The following is a 14,690-nucleotide window of genomic DNA, read 5'->3' on the forward strand; positions in this document are numbered from 1 at the left end:
CCAGGCAGCGGTCCCCTGGCCTGGCTGCTCTGGGAAATGCGTTATGGAGGGAGAGCTATGGCTTTCCATCTCCATTCCCAGTGACGTGTTGGAACAGAACACTAACTGATGGTTTGATCAGAGCAAATCAGAACCTCAAGTTTGGGACAACTCGCCTGACTTCGTGCCCGGGTGGGAAGGCAGCTTTTGTCCACCGAGGCTAACCACCAGGCCGGCCTTTGTCATTTCTGCGCTCACCGCGGGCTTGCTCTTTGTTCCCTGCTAATAACCTCCTGCGGACCCTAAGAACTCTACTCGCTAAAAACGGTAACTTTTTAGCCTATAAAACAAAAAACGTTTGTAAAACCAGGTAATTACAAATCTCATAGGACATGGGCTATTACATCGTTTGTATAGGAAGGTTTTTTCCTCCTACAGCATACAGTTCTAGGAAAGCAGCCTGTGGTCAGGGAGGGCCTTGACTAAGGAGATTAGGAGATGGTATGCTTCTCCAAACCGATGTGTAGAGCACTTAGATAAGACTCACATGTTAGTCAAGCATAAATCGCACTCTTCCCTCCCCACTCCACCCAAAACTACATCTTTCTGCTTTTCGTTTATCGCGAATATTCTTAAAATACATTCAAAGGAACACCACATTACATGTAACACGATAGCAGCTCAGTTTATAATTTAAAATTTATTTGCTTTACTTCACAGTTAACAAGCAGATGTGTATCTACTTATCGTAAGGAAGGATGAACACTGAGAAGGTTAGGAAAACAGAACTGAAGCCAATTCTGATAAATTTTTAAACATGTACTAGAAAAACCATTTCCAACTTACTTGTGTTCATAATTTTAAAAAACTTACCAGCTGTATTGTATGTAAGCAGATATTACTTAACGGAATGGCCATTATTATTTAAACAACTCATAAAACCACACTGTTTGAATGTCAAGGGCATTCTGTATGATTTTCCTAATGGCTGGAGTTAATGGCTATCTTTTATGGAAGAATTTATCTTTCATAATATTCTCTATTTTTCATTTAGATGACAGCATTATTTCCTCAAATTCTTGACTATGATGAATGACCCTCTCTTCACCTGATACCGAAGGAACCCATTTTCAAGTTCGAATCCTTGAATCCCACTTTTCCTTCACTCACTGACTGATAGGGTTGATTCAGCTAATACATAAGTACATTTTAGATATGGAGGCAATTATGGGAGAAAGAAAGGTTTCTGCATGACTCTCAACTGAAATAATAAAGGAGCTCAGCTAATAAAATACGAAGATTATCTTAATTATCCATTTACACTATAATCATAGATTGTGAGAACCAGAAATTAACTAGGGAGCCATGTGGTATGTACAATTCCTTCACCTTACAGAGGGGAGAGCCTCATGGTTTGGGCCAGATCCCAAGACAAGGCAGTGATAGGGCGGGGCCTTGACCCTGGCTCTTCTAATTCCCAAATCAGTTCTCTATCCCTACTCTGACCCACTTGGATCATGGACCCACCAATCTCAGTCCCCACGTTGGTGAAATGTTCATAATACCAAGTAATCTAATTGTCAGGTGGAAAAATTAACTATTCAACAATTTCTGGGTATTTTAAAAAACCGGAGATGTTCGAGAAAGACCTGTAAGAGAATTTTTTTCAAATGCTCTTTTTGTTTCTTTGATTTGGAGGCAACTGCATTTGAAGAGAGACTTTTAGATTCATTTGTCTTGATTTAAACTTCAGAAACTGCCATATCCACTTTGACTTTTATTTATTTTTTTTAAATATATCTTATTGATTTTTTACAGAGAGGAAGGGAGAGAGATAGTTAGAAACATCGATGAGAGAGAACATCGATCAGCTGCCTCCTGCACACCCCCTACTGGGGATGTGCCCGCAACCAAGGTACATGCCCCCGACCGGAATTGAACCTGGGACCCTTCAGTCTGCAAGCCGACGCTCTATCCACTGAGCCAAACCGGTTTCGGCACACTTTGACTTTTAAATGATTGGGAGACTCAAGATAACCCTTGTGTGAGTATAAGAAATGAATATATCATTTTTAAATCTGCGATGTACACCATTTTTAAAAATGAAGTATAAAGAGGCTTAGAAAAATGAGTCCCGTCAACACGGAGACTTGACAAATTAGCTGGAAAACTGGACAACTCAAAACAGAGTGAGGTTTTCCAAACCAGAGATTTCTTTTCTACGCAGGTGCTAACTCTGAACAATAGGCCAAACCTCTAAGTCGTGGGTGTCTCTTACCACTCAGGTCCTGTCTCATTCACTGCAGCAAACACACCGCCGATTTTACTCCTGCTCTCTGTCCCACCACAGCACTGAACAGGCTGTTTCCTGGTTTCCTGGCACCTCTCAGTCACTTTCCATCTCAGGGTATAACCTGTAGGCTTTTCCTATTCTTTTCCTGTTTATCACATGTCACACTGTGAGGTTGGTGTCATGTGCTTTACTGGGCACTAAATCTGAGCATCCTAATAGTCTGAACGCCAGCAAAAAGCACTAAGATAGCCCCTCGAATAGGGTCTTCTTTTTTCTCTCTCTCACCAGAAGTTGTATGGTTTCTTGGACCAGGTGGCTGGGCGTGTCAAGTGATCCATCACCCCTCAAAGGGACTTCTACGGGGGCAGAGGAGAGTTGCCATTGGGCAAAGAAGACCAGGGGAGGACACGGCGAGTTTCACTTTTAAATAAACCAAAACAATTTACTGCAAAAAAATAATATTGCCAGAGTAACAGCTATGATGATACATCAATGCCACATGAGGGGGAGAAGCCTCGTGCTAAATCCAGGACGAGGAGGAGAGGGGGCGATTTGCAGAGGGGGAAAAGATGTTTGGACAGTTTTTATAATTTGTAAATTATTTCACAAAAATTTATTTCAGAAATTTCTCTCCTTGAAGTGGCACAAAATTACAGTGAGCGGGATTGTATAGCGCACGTGGTCTTTAAGAGCAATGCTGCAATCAGCAAACTTGCCACCCTCCGGCATTATCAGGGGGCAGCACACCCTGGGCACTCCAATGTCATATGGATCCCACATAGATGCCTGATTTTTCAAATAAACCTAATCTTTTAGAAGTCACACTCAGTATGGTTGATTCTTCCACTGATGGTCAAAACTATACCCTAGAACAGTGATGGCGAACCTATGTCACCTCTGACACGCGAACTCATTTTTTGGGTTGATTTTTCTTTGTTAAATGGCATTTAAATATATAAAATAAATATCAAAAATATAAACCTTTGTTTTACTATGCTTGCAAATATCAAAAAATTTCTATATGTGACACGGCACCAGAGTCAAAATGCTGACAGGCCGAGCTCAAAAGATTCGCCATCACTGCTCTAGAATCTCACAGTGCCTGGGGGACATTTTCTTGAACAGAAATTAGCATTACAATGTAGAGACAACAAAAAAGACTGTCATTGGCCGAAACCGGTTTGGCTCAGTGGATAGAGCATCGGCCTGCGGACTGAGAGGTCCCAGGTTCGATTCCGGCCAAGGGCATGTACCTGGGTTGCGGGCACATCCCCAGTGGGAGATGTGCAGGAGGCAGCTGATCGATGTTTCTCTCTCATCGATGTTTCTAACTCTCTATCTCTCTCCCTTCCCCTCTGTCTACAATCAATAAAAACATATTTTTTAAAACAGGGACTGTCACAGTTCTCCTTAACAGAACACTGGATCACAACATTTTCTCATCAAAGAATCCCTTTGCTCACAGCCACATACTTTATCAATGGTTTTAATACTTTACTCTGTAGGCAAACCAGCATGTGAGCCACCACTACACCTCTCTCTGAGTACCAATCCCACTCACCTAACACTAAAGCTAACTAATTAAGCCATTCTGAGTTAAGTCTATTGTTTCCTGCTTGATGAAAGTAATTTTGTTTACCACAATTAGGGGATGTCTACATGCAATGCATAATTAGCACAGTAACCACAAACATGGGAATATCAATTCGTACCTCCGCCCCCATGTTTGTTGACTTACTGTGCATAATGACTGGTATTGAGACTGTAACAGGATCTGAGAACAGGGCTCTTAGCATCTGAAACATTCCCTAAGTGAGGCGTTTGTCTCTGGGAGCAACCACAGGAGAGGGCAGTCCTCACTTATTCTGCTGGCAAAAGCTCATGCTCTGGAAAGGAGACATATAGCTAGCGGTGGGCATCGAGTGTGTTCTCCAAAGGCTATGAATTAGCTTTAGAAAATAAAATTAGTAGCACAAAGAAAGGGGCTTTTTTATTCTCCAGCTTACCATCAAATCGTTTTCCTAAGCCGTGAAAAACGCAGACCGTGACCCTGACACGAACATATTTGGGTAGAAGCTCAGATTTACAGTTAGATACCAAGAATTCCACTTTCCTGCCCCAAAGTTAAGACACTCTGCTGTACTTCTGTTATTAATAAGCAGGTACCCATCCTCACGCCTGGCCAGACATTTCATCTTCAAGCTGTAATGCCAGGATGGGAGGGCAAGAACAAGAAACAACGATTTTGGCGAACGTGGGGCCGCTCTTTCAGCATGCAAACAGCTGAGTATTGATACATTAATAAGCCACCCAATGGAGGAGCCCGTCACACAATCAAGTAAACTATCAAAAGAAATGAGGCTACTGCCGATGGAAATAAAACATATCAAGCCAATTATTCACGAAAATCGATTTCAAAAACATTCTCCTTTCATTTTCCCATTAGCTGAGTAATACACTGAGATCTGTTCTTACCAATATTCCTTTTAATTCATTCACTGCACTTTCAGAGCCTTTGGGAGATTCTGGCTACAATGGAAAAAAAAAAAAAGAAAAGTTATTGAGTAACTCATTTTAAAAATATAAACAAACAGTTTACATGACAAAGTGTTGGGCAGCTTATAGTCACTGTTTTTTAAAATTAGGTCCATGTCTTACTGTTAAGAAAAAATATTAGACAGGTTAGTGCTCCCAGATGGCAGCTGAGTGGAAAATTAGAAGTCATATTCAAAGCAAAAGGATTCAAGCCGCCATGTTCTAAATATCATTTTGTTACTTGTTTGTCATCAGACACAGGAAAAGAAAACACTGGCAAACACCAGACTTCAAAGACTTAATTTCCCATTATTCCGAGTGTCTCACAGCAAGCTTCTCCACGCGGGTCGCTGGGCTTCCACCAGCAAGTGAGGACCAGGAAGGCTGCAGAGCAGAAAGCAAGCGACAGGGCAGGAAACCTCTCTCAGCTCCATGGGCTCCGGGCAAAAGCCAGGGACAGAGACCAGCACACGTTGTTTTGTGAATTTCACAACAGGACTGAGTCGGGAGCAGGGACCAGCAAAGAACCGGCTTACAGGAGAACGTGAGCACCCCTGGCTATGAAACAGGAAAAGAGCCCGGCTGGTGTGGCTCAGTATTTGAGTGTCAACCTATGAACCAGGAGGTCACGGTTCGATTCCCGGTCAGGGCACATGCGAGGGTCTCAGGCTCGATCCCCAATAGGGGGCTTGCAGGAGGCAGCTGATGGATGATTCTCTCTCTCCCTCTCCCTTCCTCTTTGAAATAAAAAAAAAGAAAGAAAAAGAAAACACAGTAAAAGACCTCAGAGAGTGTGTAGTCTGACCACTTCATCTTACCTATAAGGAAATTTACACCTGGGGAAGGTTGTATTTGAATCAGTGTCTTGATTACAAGCCCAGGTCTCTCCTGGCTACACCATGAACAAAACCATTTGCGTAAGTTCTGGGTATTATATGGACCGGCCCCATCATACCTACCAGTCTCTGTGGATCCCTCACCTCATTTACCGGAGGGGAAATTTAGCACGAGGACCTCAGGAAAAGATCAAAGAAGAACTCTGACCTCCCCCTTCCCGGAGGCGAGAGAGGCAGAGAAAGCCCGCCCGCCGGACAGGGCAAGGACCCTCAGCCTCTAGTCCTGGGAAGATGCGAAGGCTGATTCCCAGCAGGAAATGGGAGGTGATTCTTAGCAACCTATAACCCTCTTCTCTCAAAACACAGTCAGAAGAAGACCCCCTGCCAATGTTTAAAAGTGGACTGTCACCAAAGAGGGAGAGAGGGAGAAGGAAGGAGAGAGGTTTGCTGCACTGGTGCACATAAGACGAAGGCATTCTCCTTCCCTAGCCTAGGACTTCTGTGAAACATGCATGCCATCGGTGCCAGCCATCAGTGCCAGGCCCAAGCTCTCATACACGCATTCCCACCACACCAGCACGGCCAACGCCATCCAGGAATTTGGGGAATATGCAGCTTGAGTTCTGCAGGTGACAAGCGGTGACTTCCGAACGAATGCCCTGGCTAAAGGCACACTCCAACGTGCCGCCGTGTCACTCCGGCTGCGTCAGCCTCGGAGCCTGGGCCGCATGCGCGCACACTTGGGACGTGCCCAGGTGGGCAGTGGCCACCTGTTGTAAAGGGGACTGACCAGGCCATTCAGCACTACAGCTACACAGTTTCACAATTACCAGCGAAAAACCCACTTGTCCACTGATCCTTGTTCAGCTGTCTTCCAGGTTTGGAATTGACATTGAATAATGTGTAACTGTTGGAAGAGTACATACAGAACATGGATTACTTATCATTTAAGAAGCTTTCAAGGTTGTGTCTAAAGTAATCTGGCTTCTTTTTAACACATCTTTTTTTTTTTTCCTATAGCAATAGCTTGGTTTTGCTTGTTCTTCCCAAACTAGTGGCGCCGTGTAAGTCCTAACAGTGTATTCTTTCCAAGGTTCTGCCTAGACCAGCCGTGGGCAAACTATGTCCTGCTGACCGGATCCGGCCCGTTTGAAATGAATAAAACTAAAAAAAAAAAAAAAAAAAAAAAAAAAGACCGTACCCTTTTATGTAATGATGTTTACTTTGAATTTATATTAGTTCACACAAACACTCCATCCATGCTTTTGTTCGGCCCTCCGGTCCAGTTTAAGAACCCATTGTGGCCCTCGAGTCAAAAAGTTTGCCCACCCCTGGCCTAGACCCTGCGTTTTGGAGTGTTTGCACACTTGATCCCATCTGATCGGACAACAACCCCAGGAATCGGGTAGGGCAGGCGCTGTTCCCCGTCTGGGAGGACCAAGCCTGGGTGCAGGGGCGTGTGAGGCCCCACCTCCCACAACGGCGCTCCGTCCTCAGTCGCCAGACACCAGCGCTGAAACAGCAGTACTCGGTTGCTCCTCCTGCTCTACGCCCTGCCCCTGACTTTGAAACTGGCTTTCAGAGCAGCAGCACAAGACGGACTCACCCGCCGTGGCCAGGGAGTTCCCACGTCACCGCATGTCAGTCTACGCTTGGAGCTGCGTCTACATTCCAACCCCCTTTCCGTGTTCAGCCCACACCGTGGCCATGCTTGCCTGGCCTGGCCATCTTGCCTGCCTGTGGCCAAGTGGCAACCGTCACAGCCCAGCAGAATTTGTACGGAACAGTTTCACTACTTGGGGACATCGAAGCAGCTGAAGAGAGGCATCTTTGGAGTAAGGAAGAACCTAAGGTTTGTTTTAAAAGTAGAAGAAAGAGAACCGACCCAGTGATATCTTACTAAAGTGAAAAAGGAGTTTTTCCCTCAAGAAATAAAAAGGTCAAGCCCTGACCAGGTGGCTCAGCCGGTTGGAGCATCGTCACATACACCAAAAGGTTGCAGGTTCGCTCCCTGGTCAGGGCACGTATCTAGGTTGTGGATTCGATCCCTGGTTGGGGCGCATTCAGGAGGCAACTGATGGATTGTTTCACAGCAATGTTTCTCTCTCTCCCTCCCTCTCTTGCTAAAATCAATAAAAATCATGTCCTCGGATAAGGATTTTTTTAAAAAAGAAAGAAAGAAATGTCCAAAACCCCATTATGGGGCCTACTGAAATGGGACAGGTGTACAAGGGGAAGCATTGAACTATACTCTTAGGGCTTCGCGGGTCCTGGCACTCCATGGGGTCTTCAAGTGTAGAAGGCAGCTGATGACAGACACACAATATCTCTCCTTGAAGTGACCGGGAATCAGTGAAAACAACCATATAAGTCTCACTATTTCTCAAAAGTCGTCCTAGGTCTGTTCTGGCATCAGTACGCGACCCCGGCCCCTAGCTCCTGTCCCCCACCACACCCTGACACAGACACAAGTAGAAGCCTCAGGAAGGCAAGAATTTTTTGTCTCTCCTGTTTATTGCTTTATCCTCAGTGCCTAAAGCAGTACCTGGCATACATCAGGTACTCAATAAGTACTTGTTAAATTACACAAAATAGCCAGGAATTAAAGAAAAGAAAGAGTAGTGGCATAACTGTTATCTGTTTGGTATAACAGTTCCTCTCAGTGTCTCTCTCAAGTTGATGGCAGCCTCCTACAAGAACAGGACTCCGTTTCCATGGTGATATAGGGCTACCCTGGGTCAAACAGAGTCCTCCAGAAACCTGCTTATGGAAATGAAGGCTTTTATGACACATTAGCCTTATCCTAAGATGCGACAGTCAGTCCGGATACAGCTTGCATCACATTTCGAAATTTCACATTCAAAGCAAGAAACATCCGGGGGGAGAGAAAGCATTTAGTCATTCTATACCTGTGCCTTCGGCCTCGCTGCCTGGTTAACGGGTCTAAGATGAACTCCCTTTTTAATCCTGTCCATCATCTCTTCAACGGCTTGCCTCTTCAGATCCGTGACTTCTTCAGCTATTGAGAGAGCACACACGGAAATCATCTTAGATTACAGGAAAACCGCCACGTCCTATTTGTGGTGGCTTAGATTGTACTATGTAATGAACTGCACTCATTTTTCAGACAAAGTCACAAAACACCAACAATTTAAGGTTAAGAATTACCAGATAGCAACATATTTTTCAAAAAAGTCTTTTAAGAAAAGATCTGCTTTGAAAAATAAGCGTTATAAGTTTTGAGGTCTAATTTGCAGCCTGGAAATCAATAGCAGCTCATCTGTGTTAGGCAATTAAGTGGATTTTGTTCCTTTTGTCAGCAGAACGTGAGACCTGAGTTTCTACAGGTCTTTAAAAACCCAACTTTGTAGCTAACCCCAAATAATCATTCATCTTTGTCTCAAAGATATTTTTATAAGTCATAGTACATCCTATGTCACAGAAATCAGCCCGAAGAAGAAATAACTATCAAAAAGCCCATTTGAAAATAAATGATCAAAATGATTCTTTTACTTCTCGAAAGAAATTAAGTCAAAAGATGAGCAACAAAGAGATAAAAATCTCTTTTTTAAATTGCCATCTTTTGTTTAGGAATCACACGGGAAGGAAACATTTAAGCAAACCTTTTTCAAGTCTTTTAAAATTGTCAATGTTAAAAGCAAACACACACCTAGAAATGACTGCAATTGAGTAATCAAGTTTGATTTAAAAATTTCAATGGTCTATTGTCTAACCTTTGCACCATTTTGCTGCAAAAACAATAAGGCTGTTGAAATATGTGTCAATTAGATGAATGCAACTGCGGGGAGCTTCAACCTGTTGATCAGAATACAGAAATTTGTCTCTTTTGCAGAATAGCTTGACCAATGATCACAACTCATTTTTGGAATATTTATCACTATTAATGCAATTCTAGATCTCGTGTTTACCTCCACCCAAGGCACTGCAGCCAATATAGTTACGTTAAAATATTTCATAAAGACTTTCTAATTAGCATCTTTAATAAGACTCCACATGGTGGGGCATCTAGCGGCACTCAACAAGAATCTACCTACTGACTGACTTTGTAAGTTTGGGCTTTAAGTGGCGATTAATATTTTTATTATTGAGCAGGAAGAGCTACGCCCCAAAAGGATGGTTTCTAAATGGAGACGATCACAACTACATCCCCAAGCTAACTGACAGTAGGGGCAGGCTTCGCCCTAAGAAGGCATAAACCATGGCTTCTTTTTCTGCTATATGGCCGAAATTCACCAGCAGAAGGTTCAGGAAATGATTACTTGGGCTTAGTCACAAAGTCGGGTTTTTTCAGAGTCCAGAAGGTTCCATTCTCCACACTCTGTGAGTTCCATAGTGATGGGATCACTGCTACATTCATTGCATAACCTAGGTTTCCTGACGCAGTCCTTATTTCCAATAGTACTGTCATCCTCACCAGCCATTGGAATGCTGGGAATTAAAATAGCCAAACAGCATTTTTCATATCCAGAAGTTAAAAAAAAAAGAAGTGGGAAAAATGGCACCAAAGTCAGAACTCATCCACTAGGAAATGAAAAGAACAAAACTGTAAGTTGATCAACTATGAGCCCTTAAGTAGCATTTTCCTGGGCAGCTTCTGCTGATGGCTCACCAACACCAACAAGGGGACAAAGAAGAAAATTATTATGGACAGAAATTCATTCATTCATTCATTCGTTCATTCACTCACTCATTCACCCATTCAAACGTGACGACCTAAAATAAAGCACAATGCAATGCTTTTGCTGACCCTATTCAAAAACAAAGGAGATGAAATCCAGACCTGTCGTTCAAGCACCTAGTATGGATATGGAATTTCTTCCTGGGAATTAAAAACAACAAAAAAAATACAAAAGACACATTTGATGTTCAAAAAGGCTGCCATTTGGAGTGAGACTTGGGAAGAGCTCACGGCAACAGTGCCTACAAACACATTAGCGCTCTGTAAGCAATGACTGAAATCCAATTAAATGCACCACACACAACTAGTTAAGGCAGACAGATGGAGAATTATGGTCAACACCATTCAAATCTGCTGCCGCATCGAACATAGCCGGAATTTAAAGCAGTTTCTTATTTTTGCTTGCCAGCATCACAGTGATAATTCAGAGCAGTGCCACTATCTGGACTGTGTACTGATTCTAAACCAGACTGTGTTTTCTCTGTCTTTTTCAAATGGAAAGGCTTAATTGGTCCTAAGGAAAAAGAAATCACTCTTATCAGAGTCCCTGCTCGGGCACAATACGAGGGCAAGGCTGGGTTAGCTACACAAGCTTTCTTTCTCGCTGACCCTGTTTTTGAACCAGCAAAAAGCAATCTATACGAACTTCTCAACTGCGAAGCTGTTCTAATAAATCTGCAAGAATCGCCCACGGAGTGCCGCGGTCTGTTTTGTAATTCTCTCTGCAATCATGCAGTCGGTAATTGTCTCACAAAAGCATGTAATCAGGGGGACAATAGAAATATGCAGGGGACTGGAGATTAAAGAAAGGGGACAAATGAAGACAACAGGTCTAATGTTATTGAACTGCCACAGGGAAATAAAATCAAATGTTCTTTGAGTTAGTGCTTCAAGGTCAGTCTTGGATCAGAAAGCTGTGTGTAATTAATAGAGGCTTAAATCTTAAGACCCACTTGAAAAATAATTCCCTAAAAAAAGAAAAAGGAAGGAAGAAAAAGACCCACAGACAAACCATCACCTTATTGCTCAATAAAGTCTTTTATTATTACCTAGAAGAAACTAAAATGAATGTTTAATGCCAAAGGATTACTTTTCTCTTTCAGAAACATTTTTTTCTTAAAAGGCATTAAAAAAAAAAATCAATGCCACCATGACGCACAAAGTTTCTATAGAACACATCATGGCTGAACGAGTCTGAATTTGACCCGAGGTCATAAAGTTAAGGAAATTTCCTTAACTACAATGATCACAAGAGCCTGCCGAATCAGGACTCCTGCCCCACAACAGGGTTGGTTAGGACGCTGTCCAATTTTTTATTTATTTCTTTTTAGCTAACATGTTGGGTATTTTCTATATGCTAAATATTACCCTAAATGCTTTACATGTTATTAATTCTCACAACTCTATGAAATAGGAACCACTATTATCCCCACTCTATGGATTAGTAAACTAAGGTAAGAAAATATCAACCAATTAATGACCTAAATATGTGAAATTTCAGAATGTGTCCAATAACTGCATTCTTATCAAAATTAGTTACAACTTCAAAATCTATAATGATTTCTTCTATTTAAACCTTAAAACTAGTATAATATTCCACAGACCTTCCCTACCGTTAAGAGCCATACCCTACCAACAAAAGTTTCTCCATTCATCAGCTCTGAAAGGCAAACCAACTGAATAGTAAAAGCCACCGTGAGATGCTAACATTAAAAAAGGCCATTGATGCCGTAACCGGTTTGGTTCAGTGGATAGAGCATCGGCCTGCGGACTGAAAGGTCCCAGGTTCGATTCCGGTCAAGGGCATGTACCTTGGTTGCAGGCACATCCCCAGTGGGGGTGTGCAGGAGGCGGCTGGTCGATGTTTCTCTCTCATCGATGTTTCTGACTCTCTATCCCTCTCCCTTCCTCTCTGTAAAAAATCAATAAAATATATATATATTTTTAAAAATGCCATTGACAGCCAGGCTGGTGCCTTCATTTCACATGTAAATTCCAAAGTGTCACAGAGGAGCCCAGTGTTTGATGCTCTACATTCACTCATCATGCATTTAATCACTGTTGATGTGATTATTCATTCAACAACCGTTTTTCTGTGTGAACTATTAACAAGACACGCTAAATAACTACCTCGCCGGAAAGAGAGAGAGGCTCCAGCCACGTGTGGCTATGGCACACATCGTTTAAGGCGGTATGATTTTAGAGAGGTTCCCATTTAAAATCTCATGAGCAACTTCTGTGTCAGTAACTCTACTCAGATTCCCAAAGTACAATGCAATAGCTCCAGGGTAAGGGAGGAAATACCATCACGTTTCCTGAACTGTAACTGAAACGTCATTTTCATAAGGAAAAGTATGGTTTCTAACATTGGGGGTTAATAAGTTCTAGAATACTTTCTTTCCATGTAAGGGTGCTGAGCAGGTTAACAAGCTAGTGATGTCATTTACTTAGGAGAGGAAATCATTTTGTTCTGACGGCCCTCCTGACCCTCCCAGACTTATCAACTGTCCCAAAACAAGATGGAAACAATTTTAATTCCAGGGTCAGAGAAAGGTGCAAAGCCAGGAACCCGGGAGCAGGGCTGTCCTGCAAATGGACAAAGCCAGAGCTTTCTCTGAGTCGGGCCACGCCCTGTGCAAAGCAGAATTTGCCTTTCGGCTGCATTACTGTGCAGAGGAATAGACTACAAAAGGCTTCAGGAATCAGGGACAGAAAGTCGATTCGCACACATGAAATACAACAAGCGTGCGGATTGTTAAAAACGTGTATAGCACCACTGCCGCTGGTGTGGGATCGCTTCCGGATCATGGACATGAGGGATCTTTCGGAGAAAGAAAAAGATTGACAGGAGATTACTGGGCGCCTTATGATCCAAGAGATGACATGTATAGGTTCTAAAGAATCAGTAAATATCCAACTCTTCTCTTAGGTATACTAGTAGGAATGTACCAGGAGAATTTAAGCAGCTTACTTTCCACTTTTAATGAATTAGCAAACTTTTCATCACTCAGGGAAGAGGAAGGTGTCTCATCCCTTTCTGTGTGAAATCAATTACTGAAAGATGGGGACTGCGATAACCACCAATATGATGCATGCACATTTACAAAGTAAAAAAAATTCAGTATCCGTATCTAAAATTCCAAAATAACTCTCTATGCCACACGTGTGAGGGAGAGGGAAGGATGAAAGAATTAGGGGTTGTTTTCAGTAAATATCCGTTTGGGAAATAGAGGCATAAAATAACCTGAATCTGTGTCACACAGACCAGATACTTAAGGGTAAAATACATGTAAGAGCCCTGTCCCTTTGGTCTATGACATAGACTCTATGTTTTAAAAATCTGCCTAAAATGCAAATCATGATACATTTGACCACATTAAAATTTTAAAGCCTCCATGTATTAAAAGACACCATAAAGAATAAAAAGAAATGCTATAAATCAATGAGGGGCGGGGGGGTCAGGAGGGCAGATAACCCAACAGAAAAAATGGACAACACTCTTAGAACTCCGTAAAGGGCAATGTCCAAATTTCCAGTACAGATACCAAAAAGGTACTTGACTTCATGCGTTTTTAGAAAATACAAATGAAGCCCTTACTGCTGTATTGCTACACATTCATCAAGTAGGTCAGAAGTTTTAAGTCTGACAATAGCAGGGGAAGGGTTCTGCCTAATCACTGGCCTCCCCTTAGCCCCTCACAACACCCTATAATGATCGCACCTCTAGTTCTGGGAGGAAATTTGGAGTCTCTTTGCAATGCTCAGACTATTTGTATGTATTTACATAAAGGAAGTAATATATGGTCATCACTGTAAACCACCTAAGTGGAGAAAGACTGATATGATACCCAGAAGAAAATGGCATGTAGTATCAGAAAAGAACCATCTGTCAAGGTGGGGCTTAGACCACACAGAAAATGGGGGGGAGGGGGGCCTTGTAGGACATGTGAGAAGAACAGGACAAGACCCCTGGGACCAATAATCCAGACCACTGTCTAAAATCTCCCCGTTTCAAATGAATGGATAAAAGCTTCGAGCAAGTGCCCTCCAAAGATGGAACAGTTCAATGGAACATATTCATCTTGAAATTCTTTTTTTAAATATATTTTTTATTGATTTCAGAGAGGAAAGGAGAGGGTGAGAGAGAGAGAGAGAAACATCAATGATGAGAGAGACTCATTGATTGGCTGCCTCCTGCACACCTCCTTCTGGGGATCAAGCCCACCACCCGGGCATGTGCCCTTGACCAGAATCGAGCCCAGGACCCTTCAGCCTGCAGGCTGACGCTCTGTCCACTGAGCCAAACAGCCAGGGCTGGCGAGGCTTTGAAGCCTTGTTGAGGCTAACG

General features: G+C 42.7%; 1 protein-coding gene across 1 annotated transcript in view; it reads right to left on the reverse strand.

Annotated features, from left to right (window-relative positions):
• The window catches only part of SHTN1 (shootin 1), a 95,398-nt gene that overhangs the window by 19,385 nt on the left and 61,323 nt on the right, over window positions 1-14,690 (reverse strand). Inside the window, exons 12-14 of the mRNA XM_006754949.2 lie at window positions 13,117-13,163; window positions 8,553-8,662; window positions 4,748-4,801 (exon numbers count right to left, since the gene is read on the reverse strand). Coding sequence (XP_006755012.1) covers window positions 4,748-4,801; window positions 8,553-8,662; window positions 13,117-13,163 — 211 coding nt within the window. The remainder of the gene's footprint in view (window positions 1-4,747; window positions 4,802-8,552; window positions 8,663-13,116; window positions 13,164-14,690) is intronic.

The sequence above is a fragment of the Myotis davidii genome, unplaced genomic scaffold (genome assembly GCF_000327345.1).
Source record: "Myotis davidii unplaced genomic scaffold, ASM32734v1 scaffold72, whole genome shotgun sequence".
In the NCBI taxonomy this organism is placed as follows: domain Eukaryota; kingdom Metazoa; phylum Chordata; class Mammalia; order Chiroptera; family Vespertilionidae; genus Myotis; species Myotis davidii.